This window comes from Plecotus auritus (assembly GCF_963455305.1).
Source record: "Plecotus auritus genome assembly, chromosome: 6".
Taxonomy (NCBI): domain Eukaryota; kingdom Metazoa; phylum Chordata; class Mammalia; order Chiroptera; family Vespertilionidae; genus Plecotus; species Plecotus auritus.
The window spans coordinates 28,699,193-28,724,702 of NC_137773.1; the positions used below are offsets into that span (position 1 = coordinate 28,699,193).

Sequence of the window (25,510 nt, forward strand, 5' to 3'; positions counted from 1 at the left end):
TGCAATTTGGGGAAGAAGCATAGGATGGACTAAAATGACTCCCCGGTGATTGAATTTAAAATGCGGAGGAAGCAGAACTCAAAGCTCTCCACATCCACAACCACACTGACCCTATAAGGACACCACAAGCCTGACACTTATCCCACAAAGAAAGGATAGTTGGGGAGGGGGGTCCCAGCTTAATGGCAAGCAACCAGAGCCCCCTAGCAACTCTGTCATCTGGCCAGGAGGCCCCAAGCACTCCTGCAGCTCCCCAGCCGACTCCTCCAGCCTGCTGAACCTGCGACTTGAAATGAGCTCAACTTTCCAAAGAACATTTGTGAACTAATCAAATGAACCCCGGCAGACAGCTCCATGCTGGAGGTGTGTGCCAGATGAAAGCCGAGAGGACATTTTTAAGAGCCTTAAGTTTATTCATCGGAACTTTAATAAAACAATATGTCCATGGCCTAGGGCAGGTATAATTTTCATAATTTATGGGTCTCTGAGACAGGAAGAGAGCTCAGGGTTTTATTGTGTTTTGCACGATAAATGGCATTCCAATTGTCTACATGATGTTCTTTAAGGACTCTTGTCTGGCAGGAACACAGGCCTTCTGGAGCCCACCTGGGCCTCCAGGCCCAAGGCAAGGGATAATTATGAATACATCTGTATCTGTTAAGCAGGAGATGATTGAAAAACTCCCTCGCTTCCTTCTGTCATTAGAAGACACTTCCTATGCCGACACCTATATTAACATTTAACTGATGCAAGGTTTGGAACCCTCCCTGTTCCCTTCTCTCCCACCTTCTCCCTTAGGTCTGGCCTCTTTCTTTCCTGAACCTGAAGAGATTCCAGTAATTGACTGGCTGCCTTCCCATTGGGCATAGTGAGGGGGAGGGAGTGGCTTCAGACCCTGAACAAAAAATCCATCATCCATAAAGCAAGAGGACAGATAAAGTTCCAAGTGATGCTCTAATGGAAATCAATCGTTGGAATACCTGCAGTCTTCTAGGAAGCCTTCACAGGGTAACAGAGGTCAAGTGCTTTATGAAATCATTACCAAAGCTGTGGCTTGTAAATACTCTGCATTATCATTTACAACCTTACAAAGTAATCAACCTCATTTTACAGATGAGGAAGCAGACTCAGAGAGGTTAAGTCACTTGCCTAAGGCCACACAGCTGATGAGTGGTAGACTGGGAGGCCCACATAAAGCCTGCACTGCATGCTAAGGTCCTATTCTAACTTTCAGACCCCATTCAATTATCTCTTCCTCTGGGATGCTTTCCTGTGCCCCAGGAAGAGGTTTCCTTGCCACCTGTGATCCTATAGAAGTCAGTAGAATAGATGATCTTTAACCAAGATTACATAGACTAATCAAGACAGAACTTGAATCTGGGTCTAACAACCACACCACAGCACCCTGTATAAAGTAAAATATTGAGGCCCCATTCTCAAACTGATCTCAGGAAGGGTCTTCCATTACCACACAACACTGCTCTTGACCAGCCTGCCTGATTTCCTTCACAATCAAGATTGCTTCCCCAGATCTATGGAATTTATAGGAAGTGGTGGTCAGGGGCAAGAATCTTAAAAAGGAGTGCGAGTTGGAAGTGGCCCCAGGTAATATAAAAGTGGTCTCCATGGGTAGGTGGGGAGACTTACAAGTGAAGGGTGAAAGTCAAAGGTTTCCAGGGCCAAGGCACGTCCATTTTTAGAGTAGGTAGATGGGGCATGGACCAAAGCATCCAGAGTGGAAATGGAAGGCAGCGGGGGTTGGGGCTGAGACCACCAAGCAGTACTTCTTCCAACCCCCCAGGCTATTGCTTGAACAGTTTCCAGGCAATGCTCCAACCAGCCTGGGATCACTAAAGCTCTGAGATGCCAGGATCTAACTGGCTTAGAGAACTGGTGTCCACCCAGGTGGGGCCAGCTCCTAGAGCCTGGGGGCTCTCTGAGCATGCCTGCCACTTCCACACTCCTCTTCGGGCAATGTGGTGGGAAGCACTGAGCCTTACAGTCCCACTGCTCAGGTCCCTGCTCTGCTTCCTCCACCAGTGTGACCCTGGGAGAGTCACTGCCCTTCTAAGAGTTGGAGGATTAGAGAGTGGCTGTGCACAGCACTGATAAATGTTGCTAATATCTTAAGAGATGAAAACCGGCTCCTATGGAAGAGCAGAGACTAGAACTCGAGTCTTCTCTTAGCCTCAGTTTCTTCATCTGCAGCCCAGAAGACTGGACCATGTAGGCAAGTCAAACTGCTGGCCCATAGTGTTTTCAAAACTGTTGGTTGTCATCATTTGAAAAGAGGTTTCCAAACCCAGATCTGAAACTTCTCTTGAAAAATAGAGTTGCCCTCCTGGGCCCCCCTTCTCCATGGCAGCCAAAGGCTAGAGCTGACTGGCAGCTGCCCTTTTCACATTGGGCAGGGTCCCCTTGATTCCCACAGCATCCCCTCCTCTTCCACTGCGCTGAGTACTGGCTGACATTAATCACTATGTTTGCAATTGATGTCTCTTTTTAAATTTTAATTAATTTCTCAACCCTCACCCAAGGATATACCTAGAGGGAGAAAGGGAGGGAGGGGGGAGGGGGGGGATAGAGAGAGAGATACCAATCCATTGCTTTCTGTATGCTCCCCAACTGGGGATTGAATTGGCAACTTTTCTGTGCTCAGAATGACACTCAACCAACTGAGTCAATCTGGCTGATATATATATATTACCTGCCTGGTTCTCTGCTGCTGATATTGACTTGTATCAAATCTTATTGACCTTCTTTTTTAAAAAAAATATATGTTTTTAATGATTTTGAGAGAGACAGAAAGAGAGAGAGACAGAGAGAGGAACGTAAATTGGTTGCCTCCTGTACCCACCCTGACTGGGAATCAAACCAGTGACCTTTTGGTACACAGGACGACACTCAACCAACCGAGCCACACTGGCCGGGGCCGATTGGCCTTGAGCAGTTTAACCCAAAACATAATGCCACAACCCCCATCTAGACTTCCTAACTATGCCCACCCTGCAAGCGTGTCACTCAATCATAATTCCAGAAAGGACATCTGAGGTCATGGAAGCCTGCAGTTCCTTCACCTAGAATTAAAGGGAGCCCTTTGACATTATAGATAAATTTCTGTGTTTATGTCTGAGAGACACTGTCCAGATTCTCAGAGGAGTATGTGACTCTCCCAAAATGTTAAGAACCACTGGTCCAATCCATCCACCCTCATTATATGGATGTGAGACCCTGAGAATGGTGGCTTGTCCAAGGTCACAACAGGTTAGCTGCAAAGCCAAAAATAGGAGCAGGTTTTGTGTCTCTCTGGGAAACTGTAGTTTTCAAGCATTTATGAGCCAATCTGTAGTGTTTCCTACAAAAAAAAATTCCCCAAAAGTGACATCAATGATGCTATCAGTAACCCCCCCACTCAGTCTCATCTTGGTGTTCTCTCTGATCTTCATGTGGTTCCTTCCTTATACTCCTGCAATAGGCAGGGACTTGGTGACCTGTTTACTTGTTCACAGCCTGTCCCCCACCAGAGAGTGAGCTCTATGAGTGCACGGAGCTGACCTCTTGTTCATGACTTCAGTGCTGCCTGGCTTTTGTCACAAAGCACTTAGACACTGTCCACTGGGGTAAGCCAGCAAGGTCCCTGGGCACTCCCTCCCCATGCCACACCCACTGCCCTGAGCATTCGGGAATGAGTATTTTGATAACTCCACACCTGCTGGGAAGCTTCAGCACAGCATCTGGCATATACATGGCAGTCAATAAATATAGAGTAGGGTTCAAAGAGGAATGGATAAGTGGCCTCACATGTTATTTCTGTCTCAAAGCTAGCCATTGAGGGGATGTAGTATTTTCACTACATCATTATAATGGTATGAATAATAGGACCAGCCTCTATCTCATGTGGCTGACACACCGAGTATCACATGCCAGGCACAATCCCAACCAAGTGCGTTTTACCCACTAGTTCCTTTAATCCTCACTCTGTCGGTACCTTCATCGCCCCCATTTTACAGATGAAGAAGCCAAGGCTCTAGAATATAAATACGCCCAAGGTTGGGCAGGCCTAACTACAGAGTCCCTGTTTTCCTAACCCATGCATCCACCCGCGGTCACTGGAAAGAGACATGGCCAGCCAATTGAGGGGATGGTTGGCATGTGTGGGGAGGCCTGAGCTGGAAGCCCTGGCTGCCTCCCTGTAGTATCATCGCTCATGGACTGTGAAGGTCTTCGGGGCAGTAGTTTGCGAAGCTGAATCTAGCAAATTCCTAGTCCTCAGCTCCCTTTTCCACTTGCCTGTGACGGAACACCCCCAAGGAGAAAAAAGGAAGGCAGTTTTAGGAATTTATGCCATTTGTCTCTCCTGGCCTTTCCAGAACATGTATGGTTACCAGAAACATTTGTTGTCAGTGTTGAACATTCACCACTTAGAGTAGGCCAGCATAAGAATTAGTATTGATCAGCTTTAGGGAAAAGAATCAAGGTAGTACTAAATTTTTTTAAAAATATTTTCTTTTTTTTTAACCTTTAAAAAAATATTGATTTGAGAGAGAGGAAGAGAGAAACATCAACTTGTTATTTCCACTTATTCATGCATTCATTGGTTGCTTCTTGTATGTGCCCTGAACAGGGATCGAACCCACAACCTCGGTGTATCAGGAAGATGCTCTCTAACCAACTGAGCTACCCAAGCAGTGCTTAAAAAATATTTTCAGAAGTTGAATTATGTTTTTAAAAATAACATGACTATTGCAAAAAGGAAAACAGAAGGAAAAAAGTAAACTCCCACCATATTCCCACCTTCAGTTTCACACTGGGTTTACATCTTCCATTCAGTGAACACAGAGTGAGCATCTACTATGTGCCAGAGACTGGATAAATAAATGATGGTCACTATGGAATACATGGGATCAACCTGCCCAAAGCTGTTCAGCAAAAAGCATTTTCACTCAACAATGCACATGGACTTTATTCCATATCTCTATAGCTCCACTTTCTCCTTTTTTTTTTTTTTTTTAAATATATTTTATTGATTTTTTACAGAGAGGAAGGGAGAAGGATAGAGAGTCAGAAACATGGATGAGAGAGAAACATCGATCAGCTGCCTTCTGCACACTCCCCACTGGGTATGTGCCTGCAACCAAGGTACATGCCCTTGGCCGGAATCGAACCTGGGACCCTTGAGTCCGCAGGCCAACGTTCTATCCACTGAGCCAAACCGGTTAGGGCAACTTTCTCCTTTTTAATTGCTCGTGTTGAATGGCATTTCATTTTATGGCCTTATCACCTCCCCTTGTGATATGCTTTGTTCTCCAAATCCAGCCACAAGCCTCACATAGACCACAGCAGACATACCCTCTGTTTGCCGTGCCTGCGGAGGCTAGTGGTCAAACACAGGAGTGTGTGTGTGATGGGGCCACAGGAAGGTGGGGCCAAGGTAAGGCTGCACCAGGGCAGCCTGATGGGGCTGTCACTGGGGGCACAGGAAATTCCTCTCTTTCTCCAGAAGACCTGCCAGCTGGCACATCTCTGAGTTAGAGTAAAATCCTCGATGTGTGGCATTCACCTCAAAGATGATCGCAGAAATAGACAGGAGGGAACAGGAGAGATTATAATGTCTTTAAGATATTCCCTGGCCATCAGCTGCAAGTGTGCACTGCTGAGAGCAGTGTATTCTATAGTGACCATCATTTACTTATCCAGTCCCTTCTGACCACTGCCCTTTTAAAACCCTCCAGCTTCTCCCTCCCCTTAAGTGTAGACGGAATGTAGAGACTTGCTTCCAAAGAATAGAGTATGGAAGAGGAAAAGAGAAATTTTATAGTGGAGAAATCTGGCAGACTCCTCAGTGACCAAGTAATCAAGGTTAAACATCACCTGTATAAGTCACATCGATGTCATATACGCCTTGAAATCCTGTGACGAGAAGGGCATATCACCTCTCCTATTCTTCCCCAAAATTCATAGCCTTAATCAAATGATGAGAAAACAGCAGATAACGCCAAATTGAGGGACAGTTGACCAAACACCCAACCGGTATCTTCAAAAATGTCAAGGCATGAAAAACGAGTCAAGACTGAGAAATTGTCACACACTAGGAAAGACTGAGGAGACCAAAGGCTATGTGGTGGAAAAACTGGTGAAATCTGAATAAAGTCTGTGTAGTACTGTACCAATGCTAATTTTCTAGTCTTGATAAATGTGCTGTGGTTATGTAAGATGTTAACATTAGGGGGAGTGGATGAAAAATATGTGGAATCTCTGTACTAATCGTACCTTTGCAACACTTTAATGTAAACCTAAAATTATTTCAAAATAAAAAAGTTTTTAAAGTAAATTTGTAAGAATCTTCAGTTTCTTTCCTTTGGACTTAGAATGGAAGTCAAACTCCTTACCAAAGTCCAGAAGACCCTGCCCACCTCTCCCACCGTCATCTGGTTGCCTCCAGCCCCCACGCCAGCTAAAAAGCCCCTCCTGCTTCTCTGACCCCTGCAGAGCCTCTTGCTCCTGCTGAGGTCCTCTTCCACCCCTTAAGCTAGGTTCACCCCTCTCAGCTCTCAGGTGAAATGTCACCTCCTCAGAGAGGCCTTCTTGGCCTGTCTCTGTTGTCATCGGGGTCTTTTCCTTCACTGCACAGATTTTAATTTGCAGTGATGTACACATGTGTTTATTGACTTATTTGCTATCTGTCTTTCTCCGTCAAGGACAGATTTATTCACTGCTTTCTGTGCAAGGTCTAGACAGTGCTGACATATTGGGTTATCAATATTTTTTTTTCTTTTCAATAAACCAACCCATCTTCCATGAATGGACATTTAACTTGCTTCCAAATTTTTGCTCTCATAGGTAGTGTGGCAGACATCTTAGTTGATACCCATTCCCGATTTATTTGCTGCCCCATGTTTCTTCCAGAGTTTCCCCTTTTGCCATGTGATTCAGGGAAAAGTAACTCTGCTCACAGTTCCAGGGATAAGCACTAAGGAGAGTAATCAATCATGTTGGTCCCTTGCTGGTGATTGGTTCATGCACGGACATGAGATATAGTGATGACCAATGAAATGTGAAGGGAAATCTGATGGGGGCTTTTGGGAAAAGCCTCTTCATTCTTAAAATGAGAAACAGGGAAGAAAGGAATACATTATAGTGACTTGTGACACTGGAACTCCAGCCTTGGTACCATGAGGGAGCTGGTCTGAGGATAAAGGCCAGAAGCTGGATGGCAAAGAGAAAAAGGGGAAAGAAAATGGGCCCTTGACATTGTTGCACTGCCTAATCAGTCAATCCTGACGTCATTGTACCCGGAGACTTCTTTTAAATAAGTTACTAAATCTTAACATGTAAACCAGCTTGACTGGGTAATTTTTGTGACTTGCAGTCAAAGGCATCCTCGCTGGCAGAGCTGGTACAGTTTCCACCTTTTTACAAGGCAGGTGCTTAGAAATATCATAGACTTGGGCGGGGCCCTAAGAAGTCATCTCCACTCTACCCTCCACTGCTTAAGTACAAGTCACCATTTTCCTTGGAGCTAATGCCACAAACGCACGTCTTCAATGGGCCAGGGACTATTCTGTAAAGGGCCATGTCCCGCTCTGTACATTCAAAGAGTTTGGCTACTAGACTGCCCGTGGGTAGTGGCTATTTCCACCCCCAGGTACAGAAATGTAGGAGTTGTTGTAGTTTTTCTCAAAGTGTATTCTATGCGTGTATTTCACATCCCCCCTCTCTTTTTTCAAGGTGGGGGTACCCACAGAGCTACAACTCACATGGAAGGTTGTCTCTAAAATCAAATTCATGTTTTCCTTGTAATTCCAGGAAGGAGGGGGGAAGTCAGATCTTCAATAAGTCCCGAATTAGAACAGTCTCCCCCACCCACCCAGCTACAGCCACACGGCCGGGCCAGTCGCTCTTGTGGACTTTCAGGCTGGAGCCCTGCCAAAAATGTGAGCAAGAATTTGGCCCATTGTTACTTTAAATATCGTGTGTCGCAGGCCATCTAGGAATGTCTAAGTATGGGAATTTTCCTTCTGAGGTCTGGATGTGGATATAAATAACTCGTTTGTTAGATGCTGTCTCCATCCTGCCTCTCCTAGCTTCAGTGGCCATGAATAAGCCAGCCTTGTAAATAATGGTCACCAGTCCACTCAAGGGGTGAGGCCAGTAGCGTAATGTATTAGGTGCATTCCCCCGCCCCCCACCGCTAACAACAACTTCTCCATGCCAGGCGAGCTGGAGAGGAGCTATTTCCAAGACTGCCCCAGACTCCTCTTGAAAATCGGTCTGGGAGATCATGGTTGAGGCTGACCCATCCAAGCCTTCCCACACCCCAGGTTGAACTCTGAAGAGCTCTATTTCTGTTAGGTTGAATAAGAAGAGAGTTTTAGCCTGGCTGGTGTAGCTTAGTGGTTGAGGGTCAACCCATAAATCAAGGATCGATTCCCAGTTAAGGCACATGTCCGTATTGCAGGCTTGATCCCCAGTAGGGGGCGTGCAGGAGGCAGCCAATCAACGTTTCTCTCTCATCGATGTTTCTCTCTCTCCCTCCTTTTTTCTCTCTCTCTAAAGTCAATAAAAACATATTGAAAACAAAAAGAAGAGAGTTTTATTCCTGTCCTTCTCACCATTTCTTTCCAAGGAAGGATCTGCTGCAGTTAGCCTTGCACTTGCATCTGTCACCGAAGAACTGGTGGGGACAGTCTGTAGTTGCCTCTTTCCTTCCAGCTCTAACTCCCCCAAATTTCTTCGGCTGTGGAGTTATAAATAAACCAAACAGGCCCAGTCCTCAGGTCCCCACGTCCGCATGTCCCCTCATCCTCACGTCCCCGCCGTCCTCACGTTCCTGCCGTCCTAACGTCCTCACGTCCACCCACGCTGACCTAAAAAAGAGAAAATAAAATAAAATAAAATAAAATAAAATAAAATAAAATAAAATAAAATAAAATAAACCAAACAGGCCAGCAGGCAGCACCCGGGTTGAGACCAAAGGGGCTCCCCACTTAGCAGGCGGATTCAGCGAGGCAGAGCGCATGGAGGGTGACTGGAGGGTGTGACCGCATAAGCCCACCCAGCCTCATCTCCACCTCACTCCTCTGTCACGTTGCTCAGACACCTTTGGAGTAATGAACCTGAGATCACTGTGTCCTCCCCGATAGCATTTGTTTTCTATCAGAACCGTGGCCTCGCATAGAGCGAAAGCATCAGAAGACCTCGGTTCAAATCCCGACTGGACCACATATTGGCTGTGTGAACAGACAAGTCACAAAGTCTCCCTAAGCCTCCATTTCCCCATCTGAAAAGGGGAATAATAATGAACCATCTCATGCGGGCTCCTGTCAGGGGTCAGTGGGAGCCTATGCATGTGAATGAAAGAAGACAGAAAAAGGGGAAAGGGAGAGCAAGAAGGAAGAAGATTTTGGGGGGAGATCAATGGGGGGAAAAACACACACAAAGGGGACATCTGTAATACTTTCAACAATAACGATAACGTTTTAAAAAAAAGAGGGAAGAAGAGAGACAGAGAAGGGGAAGGATATAGAGAAAGAGGAATGGGTGGGAGAGAGAATCACAGAGACATGGGGGTGGGGCAAGGGCCCAGAGACAGAGAAACACAAGAGGTGGGCTCTGGGGTGGTTTGGAAAGCCCTGGGGGACAGAATGCCTTCCTCTCTGGTGGTGGTGGGGTGTGTGAGGGGGGTGGGGGGGTATTGCTGATAGTTGAGCAGAATGTTCATCTCAGAGCCCCCATCGCCTGATAAGGATAACAGGTTCCATCATCCAAAAAGGAAAAATTATCGCTTGGTTCCTCTCACTGAAAGCAGAAATCTCAACAAGGAGCAGGTGGAGCCTTCTGACCAGGACTCTGCTGCTCACCAACCTTGACCAAGGGCCTCGTGTGAACCAGGCACAGGCCTGGGCCCCGGGTACATACCTTCCAGACTGAGGGAAACAGACAAGGGCTACATAAGAAACGGATGTTCAGGATAGTTTTAGAGAGTGAAAGGGCGGCAGGGAAAAGAAATCAGGTGATCAGGTGACCTGCTGGAGAATGAAGCAGGTAGATAGAGGTCAGGGAAGCCTCTCTGAGGAAGTGATGTTTGAGCTGAAACCTAGTGAGAAATTGGAGGTCTGGGCTTCAGATAAAGAAATGGTCTTCCCTGCAGGCCCTCCCAGGACTGGGGCACACGCGACACACACACACATACACACACACACACACACACACACACACACACGCATGTAAAAGGAAATCAAAGAAAAATCTGCAGGAGCTGCCAAAATAAAATATGACAGAGATGAATTGGATCGTCAGTTTTTCAGAAGTTGGTCCTCCCACCTCACAGGGCAAAAGCTGGAAGAGACAGCCAGCCCCCAGGGAGGCCCAATGTGGGAAGGGGGGGCAGCCGACAGATGGCCCACACAGATCTCCCCACTGCGTGCTCTCTTCCTCCCTAACGATAGCGATAGCACCTCAGCCCACTGAATCACTGGGCTTCTTTGACCCCAGGGGATGGGGCCAGACTTCACACTTCCCAGCCCCACCTACGGCCCCCAACCCCTCTCCTTCCCCAGGGCCACCAGGACCATAACCCACATACAAAACATGCTTAGGGGCTGGGGGCCGGGGGAGCCAGGGAGAGGGTTCAAGGCAGCATGCCTCCCCTTGACCCCAGTACAAGTTGAGTTGAAACCGCTCTGTTCGGATCAAAGCTGCCAAAACAAAGTTAAAGGTGTTAAAGTGAGAAGGGCACACAGGAATGGGCCTCTCTCTCTGGAACCCTGGGGTGGGGCAGGGTGCGAAAGGGACTTGACTGAAAAGCACTCTTCAACCATTTAGCCTACAGACGCCCCTCAACTTCAGAGTGTGGAAAGGGCGGACATGCAGCACCAGCAGCCAGTTTCCTCCATCCAGTAAAGGTGTATTTTTACACGTTTTAAACAAGCCGTAGGCTCAACTTTCTCTCCCAACCTGCTCTTCCTACAGCTTTCCCCATTTCAGTAAATATTTAATTTACCCAGTAGCTCAGGCCAGAAATCGTGGGCTCATTCTTGGTTTCTCTTTTTATTTCCTACCCCAAATCTGATCCCGCAGCAAATCCTATTGGTTTACATTCAAAGATATCCGGAATCTGACCCACCTCCACTGACGCCAGCACCATCCAAGGCACCCAACGTTTTCTCTCTCACCTGGATTACTGCACTGTCTTCCTCACAGTCTCCCTTTGCCTCTGATAGCCCCTACAGTTAACTGATTGTCTGCGCAGCGGCCAGAGGGGATTTACTAATAATATTTACCAACTGAATGGCCTCGGGCAGGTTACTTCACTCCCCTTGCACTTCAATCTCTGCATCAAAACAAGAGGGAAAATAATAGTAGCTGCCTCGTGAGACTGTTGTGAAGATGAAATGAAATGAGTGCCTAGCACAGAGCAAGTTTAGTATTATGATTTGTCTGACATTATTTCACCAACCATGCTACATTGTAACTAGTTTTTTTGTCATCTCTTCCCACTAGATTGTGTGTGGCTAGAAGGCATGAAACATACCTAAGACAGCACAAAGTCAGAAATCAGTCCTCTGCTCAGGAACTTCTCATTTAAAATATATATATATTGATTTCAGAGAGGAAGCGAGAGAAACATCTATGATGAGAGAGAGTCATTGATTGGCTGCCTCCTGCATGCCCCGCACTGGGGATTGAGCCCGCAACCCAGTCATGTGTCCTGAGAGAGAATCAAACCCTGACCTCCTGGTTCATAGGTCGACACTCAACCACTGAGCCACACCAGCCGGGCTTCTCATTTAAAACAATATCTAAAGGCCCCACTGTGGCCCACACAGCTCCATGGGATCTGTCACTGACGGCATCTCCTCTGATTCTTTTTCCTCTTACTCACCTCCTTCCTGCCACATGGCCTTCCCTGAGGTTCTTCCATCACCCCATGCATGCTCTGCCTCTGGGCCTTTGCATTTGTGGTCCCTTGGTCTGGAAAGTTCTTTGCCCTAATATTTGCATGGCTCATTTCCTCCCTTCGTTCAGTCTCAGCTTAATTGTCCCCTCTTCAGAAGGCCTTATTTGTCTCCCCTTCAACTTCTGGCCTCCCCTTGGCCTACAGTATTTTATATTTTGCCATCACCAGTTCTTATGTCACATATACATTTTGTGTTTATTTGTTTATTGTGTGTTTTGCTCACTAGAATGTAAACTCTATGAGGGCAAGGAAGTTGTCTTTTTTTACCACTATATTCCCAATGCCCAGAATGGTGCCTGGCTCATCATAGGTGCTTAATAAAAATGTGTTGGATGAATGAATGAATGAATGAATGAATGAAGAATTTATTGAGCACTGTGCACATTGTCAGGTGAAAGCCTCATTACACTACTAAGTGGGACTCCCATTTTAAAGACAAAGGAAACCAGGTCAAACCCACAGCCTTGCACAGCAGGGTGAGCCCCAAGCAGAGGGGACCCCACATGCTATTTCCTCTGCCCTTGCTCACTCCTGTTTGGCTTTTTTCTTTTCTTTTTCGGCCTACTGAACCTTCAAGGTCAACTTAGACATCCTTTCTTCTATGAAGCTTCTCCTGCCCCAGGCTGGCCAGATACCCCTCTGGCACCTAATGTAGTCTGCCTGACTTCCCATCTCACCTCCAACAGTTAGGTGGCCTTGGACAGGTTACCTCACTCATCTAAAAAGTTTCTCCATCTAAAACATAGAGGGCATGATAGTGCCTGCCTCATGAGACTGCTGTGAAGATTAAATGAAATAAGATAAGGAATGACCTTCGAAGATTGCCTGGAATATAGTAGTAATTCCTAATACTCTGTTTCATCTGTCATTTCACTTAGCATGCCGTGTTGTAACTGGGCCAGCTTCTCCTACTAGTTGGGTGTTACTGGAAGTTACAGACCATAACTAACACCCGGCATAATGCATGGCACACAGTTAGCAATCCCTCTTTGCTAAGTCAATAACAGTAATAGTGAAAGCTTATATTTAATACTAGAGGCCCGGTGCACGAAATTCGTGCATGGGGCGGGTCCCCTCAGTCCAGCCTACATCCTCTCCAATCGGGACCCCTTGGGGGATATCCAACTGCCGGTTTAGGCCCGATCCCAGGGATCGGGCCTAAACCTGCAGTCAGACATCCCTCTCACAATCCTGGACCACTGGCTCCTAACTGCTCACCTGCCTGCCTGGTTGCCCCTAACTGCCCCCCCCCCCACCAGCCTGATTGCCCCTTACTGCCTCTGCGTGCTGGCCTGGTCACCCCCATCTGCCCCCCCGACCCCACCGCTGGCCTGATTGCCTCTTACTGCCCCCCTTGTCAGCCTGGCTGCCCCCAACTGTCCCCCCTGCCGGCCTGGTCGCCCCACACAGCCTGCTTGTTCAGTCATTTGGTCATCCCTCACTAACCCCCCTGCCGGCCTGGTCATAGGCAGCCATCTTGTGAGGGCGTGAGGGTCAATTTGCATATTACCTCTTTATTATATAGGATGTCCTTTTTATATTTGGCCAGCTGCTAAATACTTAAAATGGATTCACTCATCTAAGTCTCACAACAACCCATTATGTGCTATAATTTTTGCCATTTAAGAGATAAGGAAACTGAGGCTTTCAAAGTTTAAGCAAATCGCCACCCAAATAGTGAAGCCAGCATTCAAACTGGAAGGAAGGAAGGAATGGAACAAATCAACTTGACCTTACTATTGGCTTAGCCAACCCAGGGCTCAGGGGGATTAGTGTACACTTATGTGTAAAAGGGAAGAAGGGAGCTCATAAACTTGCAAATCTCCCACCCCAACCTCTCTCTGGCTCCCGTCTAAATAATACAATGACAGCTAATTGTTTCCTGCTGCCCAGATGCTATCTCTTTAGCAATCAAGCACCCAGCTTGGGGTAGGGGGCAGATCTGGAGAATTGTCATTGTTCACCTCTGGGTGAGGAGTGAGGGGTGAGGGGCGGAGGGGGACTGGAGCCCCACGGGTTTCCTTGTATCTCCACTTCCCTCTACAACAAATTCCTTCGGAGGAATGTAGGAACCCAAGCCACCTGATGAATAAATCATCAAGCCCAAAGGAGCCCAGGCCAGACTACAGCCCCGATCCTCCAGACTGTTTCAAAGTTGGGAGAGAGAGAGAAAAAATTCCATCTCTGAACAGCACATTGGGGGAAGTTTCCACTTGCCCTGCGTTTTAACCCCCTTCGGGGACTGTCGGAAGCGTGCAGCCGAGGGCTGCCAGCACCCAGCACGCAGAGCGGTTTGGGCTTGTCTGAGGCTGGAAACAAACTCTGGTGAGTTAGTTGGTCTGGTCTTACAAGAGTGGTCCTGCCAGCCCGGGAAATGTGTGCGGGAGAAGGATGGTCGATGCGCAGTGTGAACACCACGGCGGGCTAACCGGCCAGTGCAGGAAGTGTGGGTAGTCCAAAGAGGAGATTTCGGGCCAGGCTTGGGTTCAGATTTCAGCTCCACCACCCATTGTCTTTTCTTTGCCTCACTTTCCTCATTTGTAAAGTGGGGACCATAAAGCTCACCCTACACTGTTACTGGGGTCAGAGGGATATGGCTGTAAACTGCAAGGACAGAGGACATGGTAGGCACACAGCAACACGTTCGTTCATTTCCACAGAGGCCAGAGCAGAGCTGGGGAGAGCAGGTCACAGAAGGGATCCCTTCCCGGTTGCAAACCTGCCATCATTGCTGTCCAGGTCCCATGGCTGTGACTTACCTGCTGATTCTAAGTCACCACCGCACTCGTAGGAGCATGAGTTTTCTTGCAGAGGACTTTTGAGAATCACAGCACGTGTTGTAAACATGTGTCTTGGACACTGAACACAGCATTCAAGGCTTCTCATCAATAATGAATTCATCCAATACATTTTATTGAGCACTGACTACTTGCAAGACAGACACAGAGTCCCCCTTAAGCCTGGTCACCATAACACAGTCATGGTGGGAAAGCTGAATGCAAGGCCGTCATAGCATAAGTGCTGCTGGTGAGCTCCCTGATCACGAGTTCTTAGCAGAACCCCTTTTACCTATGTGGAATGAACATACGCTTTGTTGAAGTTTAGAAAAGGAAACATTGAAGAAGCACCCACTCGTGTCGCCATGGTACCAGCCTCTCCAAGCAGCCGGCAGAGGAGAGGGCCGCCCCTCCTTACAGGTAAGTAAGGCTGCTGAGACCTCGGGAGGTTAGGTGCCCCTCCCACAAGGACCACCGGACGAGCCAGGATTTGAACACTGGCTCTCTCGACTCCCAAGCTGGTGTTCTTTCCACTGTGTCAGAGTGGGAGATATTAACACAGTATGTCCCCATCCTCTGAGGATTTCAGGCGATCTGAAGATGGGCTGACTACAGGAGTGTGGAGGAGCAGACCTTAGGGGGCCCTGAGTGCCAAAATAACATGTTCGGGCTTGGTTTTTTGAGCAGGGCAAGTGACAAGTTAGCAGCTGTGCTTGAGACCGAGAAGCGCCCGTTGGGAGCAGCATTCAAAGACAGGATGTAGTAGCAGCTCTTGTTGTGTAGCCCTGTGCTCACCCCAGTCCCACCGTCATCAAGCTCATGTTAGAGACGAGGGAAAGGAGGACCAGAGAGGTTAAGTCATTTGCCCAAAGTGCCATGGCCAGTAAGAGGGATTTGAACTCACAGCCTGTGTTCCAGGCTGCTGCCCTGCCTGCCGTCTGGGTCAGAGGTCAGCAACTAGAGCAAAGGCCGTGGGAAAGGAGAGGCGGGTGGTTAAGGGAAGAGGCCTGCAGAGAAATAGCAGGAGGCTTGTTTCCCCAAGTCCTGGTCCAGGCCTATGTCATTGTCCCATGACAGGCTTTGCCTTTTCTGTTGTGTCTCCCCACCCCCTACCCCCCGCCACCTCCCGCTAGACCGCTCTTTCCCTGCTTTTGGTCCCTTGAAAGCTGACCCACGCACCCCGAAGGCCACTCCCTTTCCTGACCTCCTGTTGTTCTTGGTGCCTCTGAGCCAACCCAGCATCTGAAGCCAAGATCAAAACCTGGACCTGTCACCTCTGGGTTACACAAGTGGGGCTCGCCTCTGCCTGTCTCCTCATCTGTCACAGGATGTCATAAGAACTACTTCATTGGGGTTCTACAAGAATGAAATTAAAGGCAACAAGGAAATAAAAGAGTGACTTTTTATGTGAAGAGTGACTTATTAATTTTGCCATTTCTCCCCACTAGATTCTGAGATTATGAACCCAGTGTTTTTGCCTCTTATCTGTCCCTCTGAGCAGACTCCACGGTGGACCAGCCCCGCTAAGGCCTCCACTCTGGGTGTCTGGCTGGGGAAGGGCCCTGGGAACGTCCACACCACCGGCCAGCCCTTTCCGGAGTCTGGCCTGGCCTCTGGCTTCGAAGGCAGCTGCAGCCCCAGCTCGTACAATTCACCTCCTTCCCATATAATCCACTTCAGGATTAGCTAGCCAGGAGGTCATAAAATGCAAAGAGGAAGTGGGAGCATCCTACAATTGTAGGAACCTGGACCCCCAAGGAAGTAACCTGTCTGTTGGTCTAACTGCCTCTGGGGAGTAGGCCATAAATCCTGGCCTTAGGGACTGCTGAAAGGATACCCACTATTTGTAAAAAGGCTGGGGCTTTTGAGCTCTTTAAAGAGGCAATAGCCTCCTCTCAGGTAATTGGGGTTTGGTATCAAGGGCTCCAACGCTTCAGCAAACAGAGCTGCCAGCACGCAGCTGGGAGAGTGAGGGAAGTGTTCCAGGAGCACAGGAGCCGGGAAGAGGCCTGGCCAGTTTGCTGTTCTCTGAGGCCCTGGCCCTGGGCTGGTCACTAAGCACCCATAGGTTACCTTGTGCCTCCAAGAGCAGGCGAGGCAGCATGGGCACATTGGTCAGCGTTCCTCCAGGTTTGCACCAAATGCCCTGCGACGTGGCACCTGCTGTTTCTTCCACTCGGAGCACTCTCCCCCATCCCTTCTGAAATGTCAGCCCCTCTGAGAGCCCTTCCCTGCCCGTGCTGGCATCTTTCGTTTTATTTTCTTCAAGGAACTTTCCACGTCCGAGAGCTGGGCTTCATGGCCATGTGTTCCCCCACCCGCCTGGCCAGACCCTTAGCACCAGCACCCTGCCTGGCCTGTGGAAGGTGCCCCTAAGTGTCTGTTGCGTTGGTGATTAGATTAGCATAAGAACCCACAGGGAAGGGGACCATAACTCTGTTGGGGAGGAGGGTAGACTAGGCTGTAAAAGGCTTCAGAGGGAAGGGGCACCGGAGTGCAGCCTGCAGGAGGAGCGGCCCGGGCAGTGCGGGCCGGTGGGGCCTGCTTGCCACGTCCCAGAGAGCAGGAGCAATGTGGTGCGGCCAGAGTTCAGGAGGCAGGAGGCAAGGATAAAGGAGGGTTGCAAGTAGGTTATAAAGGCCCTGGAAGCTGAACTACAAATAACTGATTAGAAAAATCTATATTCCACTAAGGGATTTCAGGGAGGAAGGGAGGAATAAAGAGCTAGAATGTGGGACCTGGAGATCAATGAACCTATTCTGTGTGATACTGTAATAATGCACATATGTCATTATACTAATTTGTCAAAACCCATAGAATGTACAGCACAGAGTGAACCCTAATGCAAATTATGGTCTTTAGTTAACAACAATCCTATCTAATAAAGAAGGAACATGCTAATTGACCATCACTCTGTCACAAAGATGGCTGCACCCACAGCTGAAGCCAAGTTCCCATAAGGAGCCTTAACGAGCTATCAGCAGGGACCTGAGGCTACACCCTCCCCCACCCCCATAGGGCTTGACAGGGGACCTCAGGCCGCATCCCCCACCTGGCAGGGCTTGACGGGGGACCTTAAGGTGCACTTCCTGTCCTGGTGCTGGGCTAGGGGACCTCAATCTGCTCCCCCTGCCTCAGCGCCAGGCTGGGGGACCTCAGGCCATGCCCCCCACCAGGTGGGGCTTGATAGGGGACTTCAGGCCATGCCCCCCACCCCAGCACTGGGCCAGGGGACCTGAGGCTGCACCCCCCTGCCTGGCTGGGCTTGACAGGGGACCTCAGGCTGTGCTCCCCACCCAGCGGGGCTTGACGGCAGACCTCAAGGTGCACACCCAGTGCTGGGTCGGGGGAACTCAGGCCGTGCCTCCAACTCCAGCACCGGACCAGGGGACCTGAGGCTGCGCCCCCCTGCCTGGCTGGGCTTGACAGGGGACCTCTGGCCGTGCCTCCCACCTTGGCACCAGGCCAGAGGAACTCAGGCCTCACCCCCAGCACCAGGCCAGGGGCCCTCAGGCCATGACTCCCGCCAGGGACCTGAGGCCACGCACCCCAAGGTGCGCTTCCTGTCCTGGTGCTGGGCTAGGGGACCTCAGGCTGCTCCCCCGCCCCAGCGCCAGGCTGGGGAACCTCAAGCTGGGGCCCCCACCAGGTGGGGCTTGACAGGGGACCTCAGGCTGCACCCCCCGCCCTAGCACCAGGCCAGGGGACCTGAGGCTGCGCCCTCCTGCCTGGCGGGGCTTAACAGGGGACCTCAGGCTGTGCTCCCCACCCAGCGGGGCTTGACGGGGGACCTCAGGCCATGCCCCTCACCCAGCAGGGCTTGACAGGGGATCTCAGGCCATGTCCCCCACCTGGCAGGGCTTGACAGGGGACCTCAGGCCACGCCCCCCGTCCTGGTGCCGGGCCAGGGGACCTGAGGCTACGTCCCCTGCCCGGCAGGGCTTGACAAGGGTGGGACTGGCCAGGTCTGGATCTAGCCCAATGGGGGCGGGGGCTGGCCGGGTCTGGGTCTCACGCGATTTTGAGGTGCATGTGGGTGGGCGGGGACTTGACTCTGGGTCCCGTGGTGCACCCCAGACTCTGACAGGAGGAAGGTTTTCATATACATTTTACTAATTTTCTTTTATCTCTGACACTTCTATTATAGAGAAAGGGCAAATAGCAGTATTAAATTATTTCCTCTAATTAATCCCCTTTTAATGTGAATGAATTTCATGCACCGGGCCACTAGTAATAATAATAATACTGTATCAATATTGACTCATCAATTGTAACAAATGTACCACACTAATGCAAGATGTTAATAGTAGGAGGAATTGTGGAAGGGAGGGGTAACATGGGAATGCTATACTTTCTGCTCATTTTTCTGTAAATCTAAAAATGCTTTTAAAAATAAAGTCTATTAATTGAAAAAAAGGAAAACTATGGTCTCCCAATAGGATATTAATAAAAGAAATTGTGATAAAAACACAATTGTGGGGTACTAGGCTGACCACAAAATTATATAACAACATGGAACAATCTCCAAGAAAAAAGTAAGTGCTACTTGGTGGGGATGGCATGGCCCCACTTAGTAATTATTCTTGAGTGTGCTTGACTGTGGCTGGACCGGCCTGATGAAGTGTGGCATTGCTCACCACGTGTAGGTGACACCTATTCAAAAATGACCTAGCCCTGACCAGTGTGGTTCAGTGGTTAGAGAGTTGGCCTACATACCAAAGGATTGATGTGTCTCTTTGACCTCTTTCTCTCTCTCTCTTCCTCTCTCCCACTCTCTGTCTAAAAAACTAAAAAGATTTTAAAAAATCAATGAAAAAACATATCCTCGGGTGAGGATTAACAACAACAAAAAGATACAAAGCTTAAAATTTATCAGTAAATTTAAAAATCTTTTGTTGTTCAGGTCTAGCTTCTAAAGACAGTGGAAAGGAGGGAGGATCCAAGATGGCGGCGTAGGTAAACACCTAAACTGCTGCCTTGCACAACAATTTCAAAACTACAACTAAAAGACAAAACATCTATCACCCAGAACCACGGGAAAGCTGGCTGAATGGAAGTTCTACAACTAGAAGGAAAGAGCAAACAGCCTTGAGAGGTGCACAAGCGCTGAAAAGCTGAGGTACGGAGGCGCGCAAATCGGGCTGGCGACGGGCGACTGGGAGCGCTGCTTTTTTCAACCCGAAAGGAGACAAGCTCCCGATTACTCCAAACTCCAGTTTCTGGGGAGACGCAGGGGACCCAAACTCCTACGGGGAGAAGCTGGACTGTCTGCCGTGGGGTCGGAAAGTGAGGGAGGCTTGCTTGCAGGGCTGCGCACAGGAATAATTATTTACTGCGCTGGGGCCCGGGACACGGGGACATGGTCAGAGATGCAGAGCCGGCTTCTGGCAGCCATTGCTGTTTGCCACGCCCTAGCCTAGTCACGCCCTGAGACCCCGCCCCGCACAACCTACAAACCCACCCTAGCTCCAAGCAGTGGCTTTAGCATATGAATGACCTGCCCTATCGAAGCTTAACCTAGCAAACTTGCAGCCCAGGTCAGACAGCTCCAAAACCTCCAAACCCCAAGCAAAGAGGAAAAAACTGTAGTTCTCGCTGTAGCTCCTGCTGGGTGGCCTCAGACAGTAGCTGACCTGCACCCCATTAGAGATCCAGAAGCCAGTGTACCTAGTGGTCAGTGTGAGACACAAGATTTCAACTCCTCACATCCATAAGAGACACATTAGGAGGCAGACTCAGTGAGCACCAAAGCCCCACTGAAACAAGTCCTGCACCATAAGCGTGTCTCCAGCGCAGCAGTTCTTCCATTATAGACACAGTGGGTCCTCACAGCCAATTGGCCTGGAGGTCAATTCCTTCCAGTGTACCAACAGCAATCAAAGCTTAACTACACCAAGACTTTGCACTCAGCCCACAAAGGGGTGTACCAAAGACGTCCACCTCAGGTGATTGGGGAGGCTGAGCTACTGGCCCCTATAGGTCACCTACCACACAAAGCCACTCCATCAACACAGGGAAGCAGCAAAATGCAAAGACAAAGAAACATGTCACGAATGAAAGAAATGAAGGAAAGCAAACTACTGGACGACATAGAGTTCAGAACCACATTTATAAGGTTACTCAAGAATCTTCTAAAAACCGCTGAGGAACCTAGTGAGACCTTTAAGGATCTTAATGAGAATGCCAAAAAAATGGAAAAGGACCAGTCAGAAATTAAGCATACACTGTCTGAAATAAAGAATATACAGAAACTCAACTGTAGGTCAACATACCCCAAGAATTAAACCAAAGATCTGAAACGTGAGAAAACAAAAACACCCAACCAGAAAAACAAACAAAAAAAAAGAATCCAAAAATATGAAGATAGTGTAAGGAGCCTCTGGGACAACTTTAAGCGTACCAACATCCGAATTTTTGGGGTGCCAGAAGAAGACAGAGAGCAAAATATTGAAAACCTATTAGAAGAAATAATGACAGAAAACTTTCCCTACCTGGTGAAAGAAATAGACTTACAAGTTCAGGAAGCACACAGAACCCCATACAAGAGGAATCCAAAGAGGACCACACCAAGACACATCATAATTAAAATGCCAAGGGCAAAAGACAAAGAGAGAATCTTGAAAGCAGCAAGAGAAAAACGGTTAGTTACCTACAAGGGAGCACCCATACAACTGTCAGCTGATTTCTCAGCAGAAACTATGCAGGCCAGAAGGGAGTGGCAAGAAATATTCAAAGTGATGAATAGCAAGAACCTACAACCAAGACTACTCTACCCAGCAAAACTATCTTTCGGAGTTGAAGGTCAGATAAAGAGCTTCACAGACAAGAAAAAGTTAAAGGAGTTCATCATCACCAAACCAGGATTACATGAAATGCTGAAGGGTATTCTTTAAGAAGAGGAAGAAGAAGAAAAAGGTAAAGATAAAAATTATGAACAACAAAATGACATCAAATACATACCTACCAACAAGTGAATCTAAAAATCAAGTGAATAAAAAATCTGAAGAACAGAATGGACTGGTGAATGACAATTCTCAGGGGGAAGGGGGTGTGAGGGGTGCGGGAAGAGATTGGACAAAAATCTTACACCTATGGATGAAGACAGTGGCAGGGGGTAAGGGCATGGGGGGGTGGGAATCAGGTGGAGGGGAACTATGGGGGAAAAAAAAGAGGAACACCTGTAATAATCTGAACAATAAAGATTTATTTAAAAAAAAAAAATAAAGACAGTGGAAAGGAAAACTTCCATGCACAGTTCCTGTCTTCCAAGAGTTGATGGTCTCCTAGCCCGTCTGCTAAGGACTTGTTACACTCAGGTGATTAATTAATTATTCCTAAGTATACAATACTATTTGTCTTCCCTGTTAAAGTGTAAACTTCTTTTTTTTAAAAATATATTTTTATTCCTTCCAGAGAGTGTGAGAAAGATAGAAACATCAATGATGAGAGAGAATCATTGATCGGCTGTCTCCGGCAGGCCCCCACCGGGGATTGAGCACGCAACCTGGGCATGTGCCCTGACCGAGAACCGAGCCCATGTTCTAGTGGTTCATAGTTCGGTGCTCAACCACGGAGCACACGGGCCTGGCTAAGTGTAAAATTCTTGAAGGTATAGATCAGGGGTGGGCAAACTTTTTGACTCGAGGGCCACAATGGATTCTTAAACTGGACCGGAGGGCCGGAACAAAAGCATGGATGGAGTGTTTGTGTGAACTAATATAAATTCAAAGTAAAGGAGCGGAGGGGAGAGCAAGAGAACCGGATAGAACAGCCGGATCCGGCCCGCAGGCCGTAGTTTGCCCACGGCTGGTCTAGATTATACCTCTCATATATTTCACTGTGTCTCTGGTACTTGCTGAAAAGGTCTTTTAATAACTATGTTGACCTATTCACAGCTTAAATTCAGCTTCTTCCATAAAGATGTGCCTGATTGCCCCATGAAAATATCACCTAAATGTTAATATCTGCCTGGTTTTCTTTCTTTGATTCACTCAACAAATACTTATTGAGTGCCTATCTTGCAATACAGTCTTTTCCTCATATTTCTTTCCCCCTCCTTTTGTTTTTAATATATTTTATTGATTTTTTTACAGAGAGGAAGGGAGAGGGATAGAGTGTTAGAAACATCGATGAGAGAGAAACATCGATTAGCTGCCTCCTGCACACCCCCTACTGGGGATGTCCCCGCAACCAAGGTACATGCCCTTGACCAGAATCAAATCTGGGACTCTTCAGTCTGCAGGCTGACGCTCTATTCACTGAGCCAAACCGGTTAGGGCTCCCCCTCCTTTTGAACACTGGTTAGGTGCAGGGGTTGTATATTATCTTTGTATCTCCTCACACAAAGTTACCTTGTACTTAGTACATAGTATGGATGAGTGAATGAATTAATTTAATTCATGTCCTAACCAAATGAGTTAATTTAAATAACTAAGCATTGATTTCCCTTTCAATCCTCACAGCAAGCCATTGAGATCAGCACAAGTTTTGCAGAAGAGGAAACTGAGGCTAGAGACATTCAGTGACTTGCTCATTCAGAGACCGGTGAGAAGTAGAGCCCAGATCCCAGCCCAGGCTGGCCTAACTTTGGGAAGTGGTACAGTGTAGGGGAGATGCCATGTTGCTTTCCTGTCCAGGCTCCAGGCCACGTTTCTGAGACGGCCTTGAGAGTCACATGTGAGTGGAAAATGGCTCAGCTGGTCATACAGGGAACAATCTAGGACCTATACCCCCCTACCCCCAAAGTGGGCAGTGGCAGGGATGGATTTTTAAAGGGATCACTTTAATGACAATGGTTTAATAACAGTGGTTCAGTCTAAGCACCAGCGAAGATCCCACTTAAATTGAACACACAGGTAGGTGCCACAGGCAATCCAAGTGGGCTGCCAGCACCCCAGAGGCAGTGCTCCCACTGGACGGGCTGGTGGGGACAGAGAGGAAAGGGAGAGTGAGAGCCAGGAATGGCCAGGCCAAAGCCCCCTTTCATTCAAGTGATAATGTAATTGAATACCATCATCCCAGAATCTATCCCAGCCTGGTCAGAGAAGGGACAGGGGTGGGTAGGGTGGCAGTTTGTGAGTCCTCATAGAGGACTGTGGAAGCAAATGTCACAGAGGATATGAGACATGAGAACCATGGAATAAAGCTAAATCCCTCACCCCAATGTCTAATAAAATGAAAAATAGTTTCGCCCTAGCTGGTTTGGCTCAGTGGATAGAGTGCTGGCACGCAGACTGAAGGGTCCCTGGTTCTGTTCTGGTCAAGGGCTTATGCATACTTGCAGGCTCCATTCCCATTAGGGGGCGTGCAGGAGGCAGCTGAGCAATGTTTATCTCATCATTGATGTTTCTATCTCCCTCTCCCTTCCTCTCTGAAATCAATAAAAAATGTAAACAAACAGAAGTTCTGGGAGGAGAACTAGGCGAGAAGTGGTTGTGTTCCCTTCATCTCGATTCTTTCTCGCTGCTTGAGACTCAACTGTGTGAAATATGTGTCGGCATGTAACATCAAGAGCCGAATAGAACACAATACCAGTAGAAGATGAAGAGTCTGACCAGCCAGTTGGACCCGTGGTTGACCAGCAGCCCAGTGATGACAAACCTCAACAAGAGGAGCCAACCACTGAGAATCAGGATGTTACACCTGATGAAGAGAAAGCAGATGCAGGAGCACCTAAGGTTCAAGGGACTGACCTTGAAGCTGATACCCAAGAACTGGCGAAACCAGTGACTGGGGCCGAGGGTGGAGATGATTCTGAAGTCATCGGGCATGCTTGTGCAAATCCAGAGCCCATTGGAATGCCAGAAACAGGGGAAGGAAAACCACCCGTTTAAAGGAAGATGATCTGAAGACACACAGATTATTCTTATGTTGGATACTATACTGTTTAAGTACTCTCAATAAAGTTTTGCAGCATTAAAAAAAAATGTAAACAAACAAACCCACGAAATTACCAGGCAACTATGTTCAAAAAGAAAAATAGCTTTAAAAAAAAAAACAATAATAATTCACCAGGAACAACCAGAAAACCTCTCATTGTGCGGGTGTGCTTGCTGGCTAACACAGGTAACTGCTCCAAGCATGATTCTTTGGCTCTAGGTGCCAGCCCTGTACGAAAGCACTTCTGCATCTTTCAACGTAGGCTACCTAACAGCCCAATGAGCAAGATGCTCTCACCATGTATAGGTAAGGAAACAGGCTCTTGCCCGGTTCTCACAGCTGGGAAGTGGCGGAGCAGGTGTTTAAAGATCTCCATCCCAACCCAATCACAGGCCTCAGACCCCTAGACTCTATGAGGTACTCCCTGGACAAACGTTCACCATGTGTTAGCTCATTTAATCCTTGCAGCCACCTGAGGCCTAGTGTTATTAGGGCCAGGACTGGGGTAGGCTGAGTGCCCTAAAAACAGGATCAATAGGAGTGGATTAAAAAAAGCTGTGGTACACTTACAGCATGGAATACTACTCAGCTCTAAAAAGGAAGAAAATCTTACCCTTTGTGACAGCATGGATGAACATGGAGAACATAATGCTACGTGAAATAAGCCCACCAGAGAAAGACAAGTACCATGTGATTTCACTCATATGGGGAATTTAATGGACAAAGTAAGTTAACAAACGAAATAGCAACAGACTCGTAGATAGAGAGCAGACTGACATCTGTCAGAGGGGAGGGAGGTTGCAGGGCTGGGTGAAAAAGGTGAATGGATTAAGCAAAAAACAAACAAGCAAAAATAACTTCATAGACACAGATAGCACTATGGTGATTACCAGAG

General features: G+C 48.0%; 1 protein-coding gene across 1 annotated transcript; it reads left to right on the plus strand.

The window, feature by feature from the left end:
* Positions 1-15,101: 15,101 nt before the first annotated feature.
* LOC308250706 (P antigen family member 3-like) lies at positions 15,102-24,569 on the plus strand (the record flags this gene model as incomplete). Its single annotated transcript, XM_080673401.1, has 2 exons — positions 15,102-15,156; positions 24,274-24,569. The coding sequence occupies 2 exons, from the start codon at positions 15,102-15,104 to the stop codon at positions 24,567-24,569; spliced, it is 351 nt and encodes a 116-aa protein (XP_080529527.1).
* Positions 24,570-25,510: the final 941 nt, after the last annotated feature.